This window comes from Loxodonta africana, chromosome 5 (genome assembly GCF_030014295.1).
Source record: "Loxodonta africana isolate mLoxAfr1 chromosome 5, mLoxAfr1.hap2, whole genome shotgun sequence".
Lineage (NCBI taxonomy): Eukaryota > Metazoa > Chordata > Mammalia > Proboscidea > Elephantidae > Loxodonta > Loxodonta africana.
In genome coordinates this window covers 156557838-156577387 of record NC_087346.1, presented here as the reverse complement: position 1 = coordinate 156577387, position 19550 = coordinate 156557838, and the positions used below count along the sequence as shown (strand labels likewise).

The 19550-nt window shown below is 55.0% G+C and overlaps 1 protein-coding gene across 2 annotated transcripts in view; it reads right to left on the bottom strand.

The window, feature by feature from the left end:
- Positions 1–222: 222 nt before the first annotated feature.
- MAEA (macrophage erythroblast attacher, E3 ubiquitin ligase) overlaps positions 223–19550 on the bottom strand; it is a 52073-nt gene continuing 32745 nt past the window's right edge. Inside the window, exons 4-10 of one of the 2 annotated variants that reach the window (XM_064286125.1) lie at positions 17880–18002; positions 17064–17177; positions 12770–12846; positions 8093–8201; positions 3042–3175; positions 1509–1704; positions 223–1236 (exon numbers count right to left, since the gene is read on the bottom strand). In XM_064286125.1, coding sequence (XP_064142195.1) covers positions 1141–1236; positions 1509–1704; positions 3042–3175; positions 8093–8201; positions 12770–12846; positions 17064–17177; positions 17880–18002 — 849 coding nt within the window. In that variant the 3' untranslated portion in view covers positions 223–1140. The remainder of the gene's footprint in view (positions 1237–1508; positions 1705–3041; positions 3176–8092; positions 8202–12769; positions 12847–17063; positions 17178–17879; positions 18003–19550) is intronic. The other variant, XM_064286126.1, reaches the window with a different exon arrangement.

Genomic DNA, 19550 nt, shown 5'->3' with positions numbered 1-19550 from the left:
GCTCACGTCTTGAGAACCACAGCTGCTGTGGCACTAAGAGCAGGCGGGCCTCAGTGGGCTGCCCGTGTGTGACAGACCCAGGCCCCGTGCCAGCCACTGTGGCCAGGAAACCTGGAGGGTGGGCTGGAGGGGACGCTGCTCACTCACTAACCGGGTCAGGAGAAAGGGCTGGAAAAGAAACCTGGAGCCAAGGGGGAGGAAGAACAGAACCCAACAGCAGCCTCCTTCTTACACAGAAATGAGAAATAGAAAACAATTTTATTAACATGTTTTACATTTACAGTTTATTAGCTAATCAACATTGACATGCAAAAATAAGCGCTAAATACAAACCTCTACAGCATGGTTCTGTCAACTACCACATGTTTTGTGTCTGGAAGGTCACTGGTAGCTGTCCTGACTGAACTATTTGTTTCTGTAATGAATAATGTTTACTCTAAATGTATGGAACCATCCGGCAAGGCCTCTGCAGAAACTCGGTCCAGTGGATTTCCACATGAATACATTCTCAAAGCAGGAAGTAAGGCGGCGTGCACGGCGGCATGAGGTTACCTGCGCACCCTGGTGAGGCAGGCGGGCTCCTGTGAGGCTGGCTCCCCATGGGCCTGTGGGCAGGTGCCGGGCGGCTGGCAGCAGCTCTAGGAGGGAGCCATCATGTCACTAGCAGGGCACGCCAGAGCTGCTGCGGTACACCCACGGTCACACTGCGTGTCACCACTTGGCCAGGTCCAGGGCTGAGACAGATGGGAGTCTGGTGAAGAACCAGCCCTCGTTTCCCAGGTCTCATTATTAGCAAAAACGGGAGGGAAACTGTGAGAAACCATGAGGGAAAGAATCGATTCCTATTTTTGAAATGTTCTAGAAGTTTCCCTTGGTGTTGAAGTCCGTCTGTAAAGAAAGGTCGCCTTTGAAAGGTGAAAGGACGTTCCAGAAGCATCCAATAGGTGTCGTATGTTACAAAACCCTACCCATCAAAACGTTTTCCAGTACAAACTTACGAAATCGTATTTCCTCTCTTCCTGTGAGTACCTGTCGTTGCTCGCTGATCTTTGGTCGCAGGAAACAATGATGCTGTGGCAGGTGGGAGCTGAGGGGGGCGCCTGCTGCCCGCCACCCCAGCCGCTGCGTGCCGGCGACGGCCTACATGATGTACACCTTCTCAGCTTGTGAGAAGTGGAAGACTTCTTTGGTTCTTGGGCAAACGACTTTATCATCTTGGCGGATAGAAAGCAGAGACTGAAAAGTAAGATCAGGACACATTAAGACAAGCACGTGTAGCCTGAATTAACTCCCACTGAAAACTCACACCGTGAGGCGTCAGGGAGTACACTGTTGTATTTGCCAAAGTTACTTCTGAAGACCCCAGGGCTCTCTCTCAGCTGTCGTTCCCCATCTCTCCTCTGCCCACTTTCAAATGACAGGCGGGCGGCAGCATGGACAGCAGTGCGGATGGCGTGTGCTGCCCTGGCCCCTCCCCACCCCTCCTCGTCCCCTGTCCCCTCCCTCACGTTATAGCCATAGACGTATCCGTTGGGTAGCATCATGGGTGGGTTATTCTCATTCATCACATCGCCGGAGATCTTGCAGACCAGGCGGGAGTTGGCACAGTGGGCCATGGGCAGGGGCTGTGCCAGCTTGTTGAGGGACCGGCTGCACACGGGGCAGTCAGGGCTCTTGGAGCTGCCATCTTCCTTGTAGCACTGTCTGCGCGGCAGGTTAAGGAAGGCTCGGCAGGGCCACCTGTGGGCAGTGAGCAGGTGGGACGGGGACACGCTGGTGCACTCACCTGCCCCAGGCCCATACAGGAAACAACACGTGCTCACTTTTCAAGGCAAAGACAACACTTGCACCCACCAGGAAAATGGCCTCACTGAAGCCTCCGGGTCAAACACGGAGCAGACCCGGGGCACCCACAGGCACTGGGCCCCTGGAGCTCCACTGGGTCAAATAGAGCAGACCGGGGCACCCACGGGCGCTGGGCCTCCGGGACTCCAGGCTGCAGTGGCACTGGCCTGGGAGAAACCTCTGCCCCAGGAGCCTCCAGCTGGGAGGAGGGCAGAGCAAGGGACAAAGAGCAGAGGTGAGAGCGCCACCCCCTCCAGGGACCCTCTTCTGTACATGACCTTGGGGACCACAGCCATCTTTGTGCCCCAAAGTGCACTGACCCTCCACCCTGGTTAGGAATTTCTTGTGGACTTCAGAAAAGGCAACATGTTCTAACTCTTGACAGCAGGGAGGGCAACAGGAGGGCCTTGCGCTGGGCGCTGCCAGGTTATGGGTGGCTCCTGGACAGCCACTAACCCTATGGGGCAGGGGGCGATGAGTTGTCACGCACATGGAAGGACGGCCCGACAGTGCTCAGGTGAGGATGCTGAGGACAGATAATGACTAAGAGGCAGTCTCCAGGGAAGGGGCACCTGGCAGTCCTGGTGGAAAGAAACCACAAAAGCAGTCCTGAGGGGACCTGTGGAGAGGACAGCGTGGCTTGACTGTGCCCTCAGCTATGTGTGCACAAGAGAGACCCGCAGGTGCCGGTCAGTGCGCCGTGTGGCTCGTTGCAACGGGAGAGGCTGCAGTCTGCTGGAGAAGCAACTGCCATAGTACAAACTCATTTGAAGAGAAAAGAAATAAAATGCAACTTGGATGCGACATTGAGGGTTCAGACCAACTAAAATGCTTGAGGATTCTGGAAAATCAGAAGGGAAAGCCATCTGAGAGACTAATGTCACAGCTGTCAGTCTACATGAAAGCGTTTGCTTACAGAGCAACGTACCGTGTACCTAGTAATGCTTCAGACTGTGAGAGGGAGACGAAGCACACGTGCAGAAACAATGCGGAGACTTGGCATCACATGTGCTGGGCTCTTTGTAAAATCAGACAGACCTAGAGCCCGTCTTAACCTCGCACAACAGTGACAGCACCGACCTCCTTTTCCATTGCAGAGAACAAAGCTGAGCCGGTACAAGATCGAGTCTATCAAGATTAGATCAGAGAAGTGAACAGCAGACTGAAGCGAGAGGAGCGTGCAGCCGAAAGGATACGGGGTCTTGATGGCCGAGAGGCCAGCCTGCAGCGTGAGCGTGAAGACGGAGTTGTTGCCCAGCTGATGCAGCCGGTAGTTGTCATACCGGAACTGCTGGATCAGCATCCGCCACCGGGCTGGGTCCAGAAGGTCCTGGAAGAGACAAGGACAGAGCGGCTCTGCAGGGCCCTCCCAGGGCAGCTCCAGGGGACTCAGCATCCAGGTTGTGACCCCTGATGGGACAGTTTAAAAGAGCAGTGGGGGTGGGGCGGGGCGGTGCCCTCAGCTGCTAAGAGCAAACTAATCCGAAACTTTTTCCGTGTAGATGAAAGGCAACCACGTTAACCCAAAACCAAACCCAACCCGTTGCTCACGGCAGCCCCGTGTTTCAGAGAACTGCACTCCTGACATGCACGGCTCCAGCTTCAGGCTGAAGGTCGGCACCAAGCGTAGCTCTCCCTGAGCCTGGACTGACAATCCACGGTCAAGGCCACACGACTGACGTCATTTTCCAGAACATTCCCTTGTCTGTGAAGCAACAATAGTACTCTGGCGCATGGGGTCCCTGCGGTCGCAGTATAGCGCTCAACGGACCTGACACACGGCTTGGCGCAATGTAAGCTTCGGAGTCTCTCTCCCTAAAAGCGAAGAGTTAAAGGGCAAAATCTTATTTCAGAGAAACTATTTGTTTGATTGGAAACAGCAACTCCAGCTCAGTTTAGAGAACCACAGAACAGAAATTTAAATTTGGTTCACATTTGTTCCTGAATCAACATTGGGTACAGCAGAGCGAGACAGGGACGGGATATGAACACGGACATTGACGTCAGCCAGGTCTGGAAAGGCTTTCCCCAAACTGCCGGGGGACAGCCACTCCCGAGGCAAGGGAGATGGTCGTGACGTGGGCACGATCAGGCATCTCCTGTGAGCTCCACAGGGCACCATACTTAATGACAACATTTTCTTAAATTTTAATTTTGTATCAAAGTAAAACACATCCAGAATTAAACACACAGTCCATAAGTGCTCACGATGAAAAGCACAGCCCCTGGACCCAGCCTTCCACTCTCTGGGTACCCCTGAACTTTCTGGCCACCGTTGGCCATGGCCTCCCGGTGTTTCCTGCTTGATCCCGTTTAGACCTTGCCTACTGACTTGTCACCACAAGATGAGGGTTTTGTTTGTACTTTGGCAACTCCGCTGTATTTCAACAGTGTTCTGGTTCTTTGCTCCATTTTTCATAGCATCCTGTTCTCGTTTCTAGGATACAGTACAGTCTCAAATTCCTTTGAAGATATAATTAGAATTTTAAGAGGTTTTTTGGGCTCTGAGCTACCCGTTTCCTCTGAGACGCCGTTTTCCCGTGTTTATCTGTGTTTTCCTTTTCCCAGGCTGCAGTTTGTCTGAACGTCTGGTAATGCTTGGTTGTCTGAAGTCATGTGTATGTGGAATGTGCTTGTCATCCGGCAGCCTTGAATCAGGGAGGGTGGGTGGGTGCCGGCTGCTATGCTAGGGACCCCTACGTGCAGAGTGGAGGTGCTCTGCTCAGTCGAAGGAATGCTGCACGGCTCCCCAAGCGCTTCTCCCTGGCACTGGTGAAGCGCCTGCCCTGCAGACGCTGGTGAAGCACCCGCCCCGGCTGACACTGGTGAAGCGACCGCCCTGGCAGATGCTGGTGAAGCGACCGCCCCGGCAGATGCTGGTGAAATGCCTGCCCCGGCAGATGCAGGTGAGACACCTGCTGTGGCTGCTCTCTGCTGCCTTCAGCCTCTCCTGTTTCTAGCCCAGCTCCTGTGCTGCTCCGCCCTCTGTCCTCAGCTGGCGTTGCTCGAGAAGGTGGGGCTGTGTCTCCTCACTCTTCACCACTATATAGCAGAAGAGGGAGCCACATGCACTCCAGGCTCCACCTTGAACTGGACATCTCAGTTCTAGAGCAGGTGGCCTTCTTACATTTCTCAGTCTTCTCCAGAGCAACAAAGTGCTATGACTTCAAATCTGAAGAGCTCTGTGACCCCACTTGGCTGTCTTTTATTATACAATGCTCCAGACGCCTCAGAACTACGTGAATTCAGTCAGGGCAGAGAAAGCTTCGCTGACAGGGCCACACTAGTGACATAATTTTCCGGAATAGTCACTGGTTTGTGAATCAACAATAACACTCTGGAGTACGAGGTTTCTGCATGAAGGCCTGCAGCCACAAGCTCCGTGGTGGGGGCTGCCAGGGAAGCAGTCTAGGTTCTGCCACGTTGTTCTACAAGATAAGATGGCCAGCTGCAAGGCTCAGTGATAAACTTCGTGCAACCTATGAGAAGGGGATCTTGCTCTTTTTTCCTGGAGCTGTGTGAAAAGGGCAGCAGCGCGATGGATGAGAGAATTGGCGCACATGAAGTCCTGTCAGCAGCAGGTTGACGAGGCCAAGGAGGCGGGAGAGGCACTTCAGGCTTTGCAGTACCCTGGATTCAGAAATGCCAGGCTTCTTGTTAATGAGGGTACAATGACAACGTGTCCTTGCCTCCTGAGACTTCACAGTCAAGAAAACTACAAAGATATCAACCCACAAGGTCAGAAAGGGTGGGGACAGTCCTCCTTGAGGATCAGAGGTGTGGGAAGCAGTCCTGCCACTGCAAAGAGAACAAAACCAGGATAAACAGGAAAATGAGGCCAGGGGGGCAGAAACGATCAAGGGAAGAGAAAAAACTAACCACAAGAACCTGCCAGTTATCAGAGTTAGAGGGTGTGCATTTATAGCTAAAACACCAGCCAGAGAGGTGCAGAGGCCCCCAGCGGTCTAACTCTGATTAAATGGGATCCACAAAGAAACAGAGAAAAGGAGGGAAACACTGCAAATAGTCAAGCGGGATTTCCCAGGGCTGGAGATGCGAGTTCTGGACTGAAAGGCCTCTCTGGGCAGTACAAGTAAGGAGTCCCACCCACAGAACAATTGAGAAGCTTCAGAGCATCAGGGCTAAGGCAAAGATCCTAACCCCCACCAAAGAATAGGCCCTGTGCCAAGGAATGCAGGGCTCTCAGCAGGTCTGTGTGCTGTGGGAATAGGGTCTGTAAACCTGCCTCTGTCCTCCCAAATGACACCCCAGGGAGAGCGGTAGGCCCAGGAGGGTGGCCAGAGGCACTGTAAGGGAGATAGCCCTGGAAAAGAGACCTTAAAAATGGGGCACAATGCTGCTCAAGGGGTCAGAATTAAAGGTATGCTGGGGCAGGTGAGTCCCAGGCAGGGAGGCCAGCAAAAACTGCAGAAAGAACACAGGAGCCATGGCAGGAAAGAGCTATCAGCCAGGGTGCTGTTTGTCCGGGGGCACCATGGTGGGCGGCCACACCCACTTGGTGTGGACTCACCAAAATCAGCACCACAGTCACAGCTGCCATCGGCCAAGGCTCCTCTGCTTGAGGCCGCATCACAGCGGGAGCTCCAGGCTACGGCAACGGTCGGGTCTCTGCTTGAGGCCGCATCACAGCGGGAGCTCCAGGCTACGGCAACGGTCGGGTCTCTGCTTGAGGCCGCATCACAGCGGGAGCTCCAGGCTGCGGCAATGGTCAGGTCTGTGCTTGTAGGGGGAGTGGAAGCCAAGGCTCCGGGAGCCTGAGACCTGTCCCAAGTGAGTGGAGAAGGGCCAGGGGCCCCAGGTAGCCTCTGCACTGCACCTCTGGGCCCGCGTGCTGGACGGTGATCTACTGAAGAGCAAGTCCTGGCACGTCTACTTGCCCTCCTCTCCGAGTTCCTTGGTGTCTGGCCTCCAGCTGTGAGCCGCCCACCCAACAAGCCACTGTCAGAGCTCAGGATATTTTAGAACACAGCCATGTAGGTCAATCAAAGTGCTGTTTTCCACCGAAGTGTGAGAGGATGGCTGGAAGGACTAGCAGACACGTGCCTCCTCCTTCCCAGCTGGGCCTGTGTCACGGCACCACCTCAGGGCGTGCCAGCCATTCTTCAGGGCTCTCACTGGCATTTGACCTAAGCCATGAGTCTGTCTGGAGGGGTTTGACAACAGATGACCTCACACGCACCTTGACTGAACCCAACACTACTTGTGGAGCTTGCGGGGACGTGAAGATGGAGCCCACGTTGGGGACAGCTAGCCAGGAGGTGGGGACGCTGTGCTCCTACGATGCAGAGAAGAGTCTGGACAAAGGCAAGTAGGGCAGCCCTGCAACTGGAGAGAGGGACTCTGGGGTGTGCGGGGAATCCAGAGGCTTGACAAGGACGCACACAATGTCCTTCACTGAGACACAAATTGGGTGTGTTTGGTCTGGTTCAGTTACTCATGTGGGCAAGGAAATTAAGCCGAACTTTGATTGTCTGAAAACCAGAGGCCTCCGTGAACACTTGCTCTGAGGTGGGCCAGGCTGTATGCACAACAGGCCTCGTTTGAGCCAGGCACTCTTGTCAGACTGTTCTCAGTGGACACTGGAGCCAGGCACGCACTTCCCAGCCCACACTTCCCATCGCGCCCTCCCGATGCCTGGTCTCTGGCTCTCCTTGCTCAGTCATGTCTCTGTCTGTAGTCCCTCCAAGGCACCCAGTCTCAAGACGCCTTCTTGGTCCTTGCTCTCCCTCCTACCGCGTGGTGGCGATGCTGCTGCAGATGCTGGGCGTGACCAAATCCTCTGTAGCCACCACCATCAAGGTTGTACAGTCCTGACGGCGGTGCCCTCAATACATGGGTGTGGAGGCTGGGTGAGAAGGTGGGACAAGTGCAGGTGGAGCTCTCTTTACACTGTCCCATCCTGACTCATACTTGGGGCAAGAACGTGCAGAAAGGACAACTCTGGGGTAAGACAGGCCTGGGGCGGTGATAGCTGGGGGAACTCGAGCATGTTCTGGAATGTTCCTGAACCAAACTTCTCACCAGCGCAGTGAATAAAATGGGACCAGCCTGCTGGGTGTGCTGAGCAGAGGCATGCGTGTACAGGGCTGTGGACAGCCCAGGAGTGGAACGTGGGAGTGACCAGACAGACCTTCAGCGCAGTCCCCGTGTCCTCACGCACTGGACACACATCCTGCACACCTCAGGCAGTGGGAAGCCTGGGTGGCGGGGCGCGGCGGGCTGTTACCTTGTACGGGGAGATGTGTGTGTCTGACGGGAAGGCCAGCATGCCCATGACCTGGCGGACCTCATCCAGCTGGCTCCCTTCAGCCTGGCTGAAGTGCTTTCTTGCGTGTCTAGAAAACAACAGTTTGCCACATTTAAATTTCTACATTTGCACCTTTAAGAACTGAGCTAACAGTCTTTATGTCTGAGTCTAGGTAGAAAATGAGCCACCCTGCCCCATGTGTTGGGAACCCTCACACTCCAAGGAGCCTCACTCCATCTGCTCACTGGGGGGCCACCTGCTGCGGGGCCTTTCCTCCCACCCAGGCGGTGAGGGGAGCAGACTTAAAACGCAACAAGTGCACCAGCCACAAAACCCTCGGGGCAGACAGGGATGGGATCCAGAACAGTGTGCACCGAATCCTCCAAGTCTTATTTCGGTTTAAAATGAACCCCTATGACTCTACTGGCAAACCTCCCTGGGATGCCTACCCCATAAAACACAGCTGGATAAATGGGAGAGGATACAGCATCTGCTTCCGTTTCAGGCTCTCCTTCCTTTGGGACCTGTCCCACTAATGTTACCACAACTGTCTCTACGTGTCCCAGCTGCCCTTCAGACCACCAGGCACTCACACTGGTGGGGAGACGGCAGATGCTGAAGCAGATATGGCGCTTGGTGCCCACTCGAGGTCTCTTTAGAGCAACAAGCCAGTTAGAAGCCTCCACTAAGAGCGAGTGAGGCTCAGACTCCATTGTGCCTCGACCCTGTGTCCACTCCCACAGGAGACAACCTGGCCGCATTCCCGGGCCCCTCTTGCCTTCCGGTGGCCTGTGCCCTATCTGAGCCTGCCATGGTTCTGAGGTTCTGACAGATGCTGCAGCACCAGCACAGGCCGCCAACAGAACAGCTGTTGTTGTTAGGTGTCATCGAGTCAGTTCCAACTTATAGCGACCCTACGTACAACAGAACAAAACACTGCCCGGTCCTGCGCCATCCTCACAATCATTGTTATGCTTCAGCCCATTGTTGCAGCCATTGTGTCAATCCATCTCATTGAGGGTCTTCATTTTTTTTGCTGACCCTCTACTTTACCAAACATGATGTCCTTCTCCAGGGACTGACTGATCCCTCCTGATAACATGTCCAAAGTATGTGAGACGCAGTCTCGCCATCCTTGCTTCTAAGAAGCATTCTGGCTGTACCTCTTCCAAGACAGATTTGTTCATTCTTTTGGCAGTCCATGGTATATTCAATACTCTTTGCCAACACCACAATTCAAAGGCGTCAACCCTTCTTTAGTCTTCCTTATTCACTGCCCAGCTTTTGCACGTAGATGAGGGGAATGAAAACACCATGGCTTGGGTCAGGCACACCTTAGTCTTCAGGGTGACATCTTTGCTCTTCAACACTTTAAAGAGGTCCTTTGCAGCAGATTTACCCAATGCAACGCGTCTTTTAATATCTTGACTGCTGTCTCCATGGCTGTTGATTGTGGATCCAAGTAAGATGAAATCCTTGACAACTTCAATCTTTTCTCCATTTATCATGATGTTGCTCATTGGTCCAGTTGTGAGAATTTTTATTTTCTTTATGTTGAGGTGTAATTCATACTGAAGGCTGTCGTCTTTGATCTTCATTAGTAAGTGCTTCAAGTCCTCTTCACTTTCAGCAAGCAAGGTTGTCATCTGCATAATGCAGGCTGTTAAAGAGTCTACCTTCAATCCTGACGCCCCGTTCTTCATATAGTCTGACTTCTCGAATTATTTGCACAGCATACAGATTGAACAGGTGTGGTGAAAGGCTACAACCCGGACGCACGCTTTTCCTAACTTTAAACCATGCAGTATCTCCTTGTTCTGTTCGAATGACTGTCTCTCAATTTATATATAGGCTCCTCATGAACACAATTAACTGTTCTGAAATTCCCATTCTTCACAGTGTTATCCATAATTTGGTATGATCCACACAGTCGAATGCCTTTGCATAGTCAATAAAACACAAGTAAACATCCTCTGGTATTCTCTGCTTTCAGCCAGGATCCATCTGACATCAGCAATGATATCCCTGGTTCCACGTCCTCTTCTGAAACCAGCCTGAATTTCTGGCAGTTCCCTGTCCATATACTGCTGCAGCCGCTTTTCAATGACCTTCAGCAAAATTTTGCTTGCGTGCGATATTAATAATATTGTTCTATAATTTCCACATTCGGTTGGATCACCTTTCTTGGGAATAGGCATAAATATGGATCTCTTCCAGTCAGTTGGCCAGGAGGCCGTCTTCCATATTTCTTGGCGTAGACGAGTGAGCACCTCCAGCGCTGCATCTGTTTGTTGAAACATCTTAATTGGTATTCCATCAATTCCTGGAGCCTTGTTTTTTGCCAATGCCCTCAGTGCAGCTTGGACTTCTTCCTTCAGCACCATCGGTTCCTGATCATACGATACATCCTGAAATGCTGAACGTCATCAGTTCTTTTTCGTATGACGGCTCTGTGTTCCTCTATCTTCTTTTGATGCTCCCTGGCGGTGTACTTCTGAGAAGCATTGGCCAGTGAAAAGCTTATGAACAGCGGCAGAACAGACCAGCAGCACCCACCAAAACCAGAGTGTGCACATATCTGGTCAGTAGCAACTCTTGGAGCCACAGAAGGTTGGTGGGAAATTCAGAGCAGTCCAAGCCTCAAGGCGACACAAAAAGCACGTGATTATCAATACAGCCAGCTGTTAAGGACGCCTGAGCACCAGTTTGAAAACAGAAAGTGTGGGCAGGCACCTAAGCTTCGGGTTCTGCCAAGTCATGTCAAAGGGAAGCAGGGGTGAGATCAAATTTTAAATGACGTGGCTCAGGATGAGCTGCCTCAACCGCAGAGCAAAGGGTCTCTGCCGCACCTCTGTCTAGCCCCTCATGCTGTTTTCTCTCCAGGCTCCTCCCTGAGGCACTGTGCCCAAGCCCTCACAGTCAGGGCCACCAACACAGGGCCTTGCCCGCCGCCCGTCAGCCCGACGCGCTCCCCACTGCCTGGAGTTGGAAGCCCACGATGGCAGATGCACACCTTCCTTTGGGATCCCTGGGACATCTTGGTTATCGTGTCCCTGACTTAGCAACACTGGAGAGAGAGAAGCCTCAAAACACAGAGTTTTTAGTTTACTTCAGGGTAGTTTACAAGAGAACAGATGCTTCCCTCCCTGCCAGGCCTGCTCCTGCACGTACAAAAGCTTCAGTTCGCCAAAATAAGCATGAGGGTCGGGAGGGGATGGCGGGAACAAAGGCTCAGGGCCGGGGGCACCAGGCCTACCCCTCAGACGCTGTGGAGCCTCCTCAGTAATGAGCCCACGAGTGGATGTCGGCCTTGCAGCCTCTGGCTCAGCATTTCACTGGACCTTGCTGTGGCTGCCAGCATCCCTCATAAGCTCACTGCGGCTATGTACGCAGTCTACTTCTGGGGGACATGGGGATGACTGCCAGACCAGGGTGCTTCTGACAGTGCAGTGCAGTGTAGTACCCTGACACACATCTTTCAGCAAACATGTGTTGTGTTGATGCACTGCCCAGCAGCTCGCCCTGCCACGGGCACCGTGGGGTCCTGTGGCACCTCCAAGGAGAGTGGGAGGGCTGGGTTGCTATTCTGCTCACAGCCCCCGTCGCGGCTGCCAACATCAAGATTTAGGCTGGTGGGCACCTCAGCCGGCTGGGAAGCAAGTACACCTCCAAAATCAAGGGGTAGGCTCTCTGCTGCCAGCTGTACCAGCTCCCACAGCCAAGATAGTCAGCGGGCCTCTGAAGGGCAGGCACACACATGGCAAGGGTGGGAACACTCCTGTGCATGGGGGTCCTCAGCAGCCCTGCTGGGAAGCAAGTAGGAAGGCAGTGCACAGGCCTCTTGTATGGCTCTATGCTCTGTGGACACAACGGACCAAGGTCCCCAGCACTTGATCTGCCCATCCCACCAAGCTAAGCGCCATCTTGGGCCCGCAGCCAGCCTACCCATGCCTCCCAGCCTGGCGCCAAGCACACTGCTCAGGGTCCGGCACTGTCCTCGGGGTCAGAGATGCTCCGTGAGGCAGATGAGGCAAGGAGACCATGTGCCACCAGGGCACTGCCTGCCACGCTTGGAAAGCCCTCAGATGTTCTGAGTGCTGGCGATACTTTCTCCGATGATCACACCTGAACTTCCTGCCTTCTCACCTGCCCTGAGGACCAACCCCTCAGGCACACGCCTATGCGACAGCAAGTCACCTGCACCTCACCAAGTAAAAATATTGCTCGTGTATTTTGTATGGATGGTATACTATGAAAGAAAAACAAAATAAAAATCATAACCCCTCAACCTCTGACCCGCTGCCTTTCACCGGTCTGGATGCTCCTCTGACAGCCACTCCAGGAGCCAGGAGCCCCCGTTTTCCAGGCTTTACCCCACTGCTGCTCCTGTCCTCAGAGTTCTCCACCCAGTGGCAGGACCAGGCCGCCCCAAGACTGGAGAGGAGCCCTAGATACCCTGCTTCCTCCCCAGAATCCAGAACATCAGGGGACCGTGCGGAGGGGAAGGCACTTCTTGTTGGGTGAGGAAAGGAAGGGAAGGACCCGGGTGCCCATGCACGTGACGCCAGGCAGGGAACAGGGACAAGGTGTCCCTGCCAGGCAGGGTTTCTGGGGACCCACCCCCGCTGGCAACACTGCACGCATCCGACAGCCTACCTCACGGCGTCCAGTCTCTTATTCTGCCGGATGAGCTCAATGAACTCCTGAATCCGCAGGCTGAATTCCAGGCAGCTCTGAGTAAAGAGAAGACAAGGCTCATGTAGCAGCTTTCGGGGTGGCGGCAGCGCTGGCTGCAGACATGGCCCTGATGTGTGCACACTTCTGCACCAGAGCCAGCCACCACCTGGGTGGGCACAGCTGAGCGCAGCGCTCCCAGCAAACGGGCCCTGGGAAGGTAGCCTGGTTACTCTGCAGTAAGCACTTTTTAACTGCATCAACGAGCTTGGCCTCTCCTGGTGCTACTAGCATGGAGTGTGGGTCACTGCTGAGGGCAGGTGGGCGCTGAGGGCGTAATCACAGGGTGAGCGCCCTGGGGGAGGGCCGGGTGGCACAGCAACAGGTGCAGGCCCTGAGCGAGCCTGCCAAGGACACCCATGTGCAAAGGTGCCCGCCCCGCGGAGGAGCAGCACCAGCCTGGAGGCAGCGCGTGGTTTCCGGTAGGGCAGGTGTCTCACCAGGAGCTGTCCCCAGTTCACAGGCTGACAGAACAGAACACCGTCACCTCCAAGTAAAATCAGTGACCAGAACAGGAGGACTTACGAACTCTTCACAAGGACAAGAAGCCTCTGGGTTCTACTTTGTTATCACAGAAGCCGTAAAGCGTGTGTACACTAGGCAGTACTTTCCTCACTGAGGTCTATTCCCTCCTCTTCACCAGTGGCCTGGGCCCGGGGTCCCCAACTAGCTGGGCCTCAGAATCATGCAGAGCACTCTTCCCCCAGATATTTACTTTGTTCTACATGTGTGCACCGGGGACCAGCCCCACAACAGAGGCTGTTCTGGGAACAAGTCCCTGCCTCTGAGCGTGGACGCCTGGTGGAAGGAGACGGTGAACAAAGCGAGTGAGTCTGACTGGTGCAGGACACACACACAGAAGGTGGGGCACTATCCCGGTGTTGCTGAGCAGGTGACAAAGGCCTGCAAGGGTGAGGGGAGAAGGCCCCAGGCAGAAGGAACGGCCAATATGAAGGCCTAGGTGGGTGCCTGCCTGCAGGCTCCACCGACGACATGGTTGGCTTGGACAGGGTGGAGACAGGGCAGAGGGCAAGACCTGGTCACTCACTGAAGGCCTGCAGAGGCGGCAGAAGCCCAGGGTCTGCTGACAGATACCCACGAAGGGTAAGAGGCGTGGGCTGGAACTACGAGCAGGTGGCACTTTGTGTATGGAGGCAGGAGGCCAGTGAGGCTAGGGGGAACAGGTCTGCAGGACTCTGCTGGCTTCAGGGATGGGCCTACTGTTAAAAGCGCCACACGAGACTGTGATGGAACGCTGGCAGAGTGGACCACTGGGGTGGTGCAGCTTCTGGGCAAACCTACAAGCTAACTTAGAGACCTCACCAGTATCAATCACATTTTGGCCAAAACCTTTGTGGCTGGAGCACAAGGGCAAACATGCAAAATTAACTTTTACAACCTCAGATGAAAAACTTGATTCTTTTACAGAAGTAATAATTGAAACCATAATATCTTCAACATAGTTTCGAAAATTAAAGACTCAGTATTTCCAGCCAGAAACTGGGTATGCAGAGCTAAGAGAACACGAGTCAAATCCTGGTGGTCTTCTCTCATGTGTCGTTTTTAGCTACCTGGTATCCGGGTCCCAAGATGTTGTGAAATGGAAACTCTACACAGCAAATAAGTAACCCATCTAAAACGTAAACTCAAAGTTTACCAGTAACTTTGACCATTCCCACCTTGGCCTCCACGATGTGGTCACTGGTCTTCTGAGAAACGCTCCCAGCCCGACCCTCAGCTCACCTCCACAGACTTGGCCCCTCAAGGAACTGCCTTCTGCCCACCCTGCTGGCCACCCGCCGGATCCACAGACCCAGCCTCTTCAGCAGCAGCTCTGAAGGCTGGAAGACGAGCCAGGCTGGGCAGCAGAGACAGAGGTGAGGGCAGAGAGAAGCACCCTCCTGTCAGGGTGGGGCTGCAGAGGGTCACATTTCCAGTGCACCCTGCCAAGCAGCAGGGCTCCGACCGGAGTGGCCTCACTGTCCTCTCCCTTCCACCACCCAGAGGGCACCTCACAGAGCGGAGGCAGTGAGTGCTCCCGGTCCAAGCCCTGGGGCAAGGCTGTGGCATGGGCAGCAGACACTGAGTGGCAGGGCTGGTGTGAACCCTGGGGCGAGACTGTGGCATGGGCAGCAGACACTGAGTGGCAGGGCTGGTGTGAACCCTGGGGCGAGACTGTGGCGTGGGCAGCAGACACTGGGTGGCAGGGCTGGTGTGAACCCTGGGGCAAGGCTGTGGTGTGGGGAGCAGATACTAAATGGCAGGGCTGGTGTGAACCAGTAAGGTGAGACAGGTCCTGCAGGCACGCTCCCTGGGAGGGGTTCGGACAGGCAGAGAGGCCTCTGCCATCCGCTGCCTTCAGTGCCAGACCAGCAGGGGCTGAGAAGGCAGACCAACAGCTCAGTGTGGGTGTGCTGCTGAGGGCCAAGGGACCCGGGCTCCCTAGTAGAAGGAGGCCATGCCCCCAAGGTCGGGGCCCCCCAGAAGCCTGCTCTTCCTCCATCCCCAAAGCGCCAGCCCCAGCCCTGTCTGCCTTGCCCAGAGGCCAAGAGAGAGCCACAGCTGGCCCCAGTCAATGGCCACGGCTTCCCGTTCAAGGGGCACCGAGGGGATGCCGTCTCAAAGCAGAAAGGAGCTGCCACGTGGATGTCCCGAAGGCTCATTATCTGGGGGAGATGCTCGGTGATGGCTCTAGCAAGCTAACTTTCAGTACTTTCAAACAGTCCACAGAAATGTGTGCTGAAACCTGGGGACACACAGTCCGATGGTAAGTGCTGTGATTCCGAAGGCTCCCATGGAGCCATGAGGCTGACAAGTCCTGCACAGCAGTCAGAGTCTACATGTCCACAAGGATGGCTCCATCTGACCTTCCTGGACACGCAGCACGGATGTCCTGACGTGTCCAGAGAGGAACTCAGCAGGCACCCGCCCCAGTATTTTAAAGCATTCTCCGCCATGGGAATCTGGGGCTTAGGAGCTTCTTCCACACCTACACTCTCCTCTTGCTTTGTGTGACTTCACAGAAGAGCATCACGCGGACCCTCAGCCCCCATGGCTCTGACCTGGGGGTCCCTGTGAGTATCCAGTGTGGTCCCGCCCAGATCACATCCCCTCCCTGGTATGTGAATGGGTGTCTATGTGAGTGTGATAGTGCCTGAGTGTACATGTTTATGTGGCACGTGAGTGTGTATAAATGTGAGTGTACACGTGGCATATGAATACATCAGTGTGCGTGTGAGTGTGAATATGTGCATGGGTGTGCTTTAAGTGTGATTGTACATGTGGCGTGTGAGCTAGTGCATAGGTGCACATAAGCACACGTGCACAAACACATACAAGACGTGCAGACACTTCTGTGCCCTGTGCTGTGCCCGTGATGTTTTGTAAGGGGCAGATTCTCATGTCACTAAGTGGTCCTCACAAATCACTCCTGGGTGGCTCTTTGTGCTCCTTATGAGCCAAATGTCAGACGCAACACTCATCTGCAAACCACAAATGCCACCATCGATCATCCCCACACCTGTGGAGGGTGCAAGCTGCACCTGAGCCACTGGCCAGCTGGGAGGGCCCTGGCCAAGGGGCACAGTGGGACCACCCAGCAGTCCTGAGATGCCAGAGCCTCGTCTGGGAAACGGTTAGGGCTTGCAGAAATGGGAAGTCTATCTTCCTTCTAACGTCCCACTTTCTCAGGTGAGTTAGCTTACAGGGGTGGAATGGAGGAGGTGGCAGATACCAAGAGTTATATACCAGTTCTGTTCTAACGTCCTGTCTTCCCGGGTGTGGTGAGTGGGGTGGGCGGGGAGGGTGGATACCAAGGGTTATATACCAATTCCATTCTAACGTCCAGCTTTCTCAGGTGTGGGGGCAGGGGGTGGATGCTGAGGGTTATGTATCAATTTCATTCTAACATCCCACCTTCTTGGTAAGTAGGAGCAGAGGGTGGATGTCCAGGGTAACATTCCAGCTCGGTTCTAACGCCCTGCCTTCTCGGGTGAGTGGCAGGTGGATGCCAAGGGTTATATACCAACTCTGTTCTAACATCCAGCTTTCTCAGGTAAGTGGAGGTGGGGGTGGATGCTGAGGGTTATATACCAATTCTGTTCTAACACTCTGCCTTCTTGGGTGAGTGGGGGGTAGCTGCCAAGGGTTATATACCAACTCCGTTCTAACACACCACCTTCTCGGGTGCGTGGGGTGGCTGTCGAGGGTTACATACCAACTCCGGCCTTGCTCTCACGGCCTCCACACCCAGGTCCTCACTCTCTCTGGGGGAGCCACTGGCCGCTCTACTTTTCCGTGCCGTCTTCGCTTCGTGCTCGCTTTGGCGGCCCTGAGTGGCAGAGATTGCAGCCGGGGCCAGGCGGGCCGGGGCCGGGGGAGAGGGTCCAGTTGGCAGGGGACTACGTGCACCCCAACAAGCTCAAATGGGGTGGGGGTTAAAGAAGCACTCGGTTTAGAAAACAGAAAACAAACAGTTTTTCTAACAGAGGCAGAGGGTTGGTTAATGTAAGTTAAAACATTTCTGCAAGCCCTATAGTGACAGTCTTTTAGTAAGCAAGTGTAAATTCTAGAATTTACGCTAAAATGCCTATGCTTCAGGCTGCTGCAGACCTCGGGAAGAGTGTGTGTTTGGTGATAATAGCATAGTCCAGGGCTCTGCGCCTTAGCTCGACGGGCGATTTATGACTCAACTGCAGCCAGACCACAGGCGCCCGCAGCACACAGGCAGGGCCCAGTGACCCTCCGCATGCGGTGTGCCCACATGCTGCGTGCCCCCGCCGGCTTCACACTCGCTCCCTCAGAACGCTGTGCTCGGCACAGTCACCCACACCCAAGTGCAGAACACGGTGCACTGTTCATGGTTTTCACCCAAATGCCAAGCACCACCACCACAAAACCCAAAAGCCACACCAAGCCAAACAACCCCTACCCTACAAAATGAAACCAAATAGCCCCGTGCCCCAGGATGGAGGCCGGGTGTGCCGTGTGGTGGCAGCCATCTCTACCCACCCTCCCCCGGAGCCCCATGCACCTTCATTTTCCGCAGTCGGGACTTGTTGTCATGGCACCAGGCCAGGCAGGTGGCTGTCTCCCGCCTCTCCAAGGACTCCTCCACTTCTTTGGCCGTCAAGAACATCTCGATATTCACTAAGTCCTTCAAGACAGGAAGTGGTTCCTGGTTAGAACACGTCCCAGCTCAGTGACCTACCTTCCCCCAAATGCCTCCCACTGAAGTGGTGGGGAGCCCCAGTCCAACGGTTCCCTGGCCTCCCTGCCTGCCAACTGGACCCTCTTCCCCGGCCCCAGCCCCACCAGGCCCCGGCTGTGATCTCAGGTGCCCAGTCCCTGCTCTCCCCAGCAGCCTCCACATGGCTCTGCTCCTGCTCGCAGGACAAGACGGCCTTGTGGAGGGCCCCCCGGCTTTGCCGGCACTGTTGCACTGCAGGGCTTGGTGACATGGTAGCACCATTGCAACCCCATGGGGATCTCTCACTTCCTGTCCCCATGGAGCGGGGAGGGCGGCCCTGCACACACAGGTACACGCTGGATCAGGAGAGACGTTTAAACCACACACCGAGAATGCTCAGCTCAGGACAGAGACTAGCAGACCTCTCACTCCCTGTCCCCGTGGAGTGGGGAGGGTAGCCCTGCACACACAGGTACACTCTGGATCAGGAGTGACATTTAAACCACACACCGAGAGTGTTCAGCTCAGGTCAGAGACTAGCAAGGCAGCCCCGCCCATTTCCCGGTTTGCTGGCTCTCAATAACAGGAATAAACCGAAGAGCCCAGAGCACAACTGCGGCCAAGCCAGGAGCAGAGGGGGTCCTTGGTGAACAGCACATAGAGGGTGGCACAGCCATTGACGCCAGGACACAGGGGACAGAGGCCGGGTGGGGGACACAGCCCAGTCAGCTAGCTGGGACAGGGCAGGATACAGATCATGATGCAAGGCGGAGAAGACGGACACCTGGCCGCGAGGAAAGAGAAAGGGGAGAGGAAACGTTTGAAGAGCTAGTAAGGACAAGCATCCCGGAACTGAAGGGTGATGACGAGCCTGGTGCTGAAAGGGCTACCAGGGCGCAGAGGGAGGCAAGGAGGCCCGGACAGATGGGCCAGGGCAACGTTCCGAGCATCCAGGGCCTGGAAAGCCCCCAGCAGGCCAGGGTGGCTGCATCAGAGCTGAGCAGGGCCCAGCACTGCCGGTGACGACAGGAGCGCAGGGTCTCGATGAGGACACCCAGCTCAGGTCCCTGGGGGGCGCACGTACACAGTGAGGACGTTCCAGACATCGAGACAACTGAGGGTCGACAACACGGCCCACGGCGGGTGGCGTGAACAGTTAACACACTCGGCTGCTAACAAAAAGTTGGGGGTTCCAGTCTACTCAAAGGTGCCTTAGAACAAAGCCCTGGTGACCTACTTCCCGAGAACCAGCCTCTGAAAAGGCCCCGCGGACACAGCTTGACTCGGACACCAGGGCTGCCGGCGGCGGAGACGCGCCGGCCAGCGACGGCCTGAACGGAAAGGCAACCACGCGCCTAACGACTTAGACCCAGAGCTCTGGACGAGGTCACCAGGTGGAGGGCCGGGAGGAAATCGGAGGCTCCCGACACTCGTCTGAGGTGGGCAGTCATGGCTCTCCTTCCCTCCCTTCCGACCCCAGGGAACCCAGGGGCTCAGGGCTGTCAGCGTCTGACT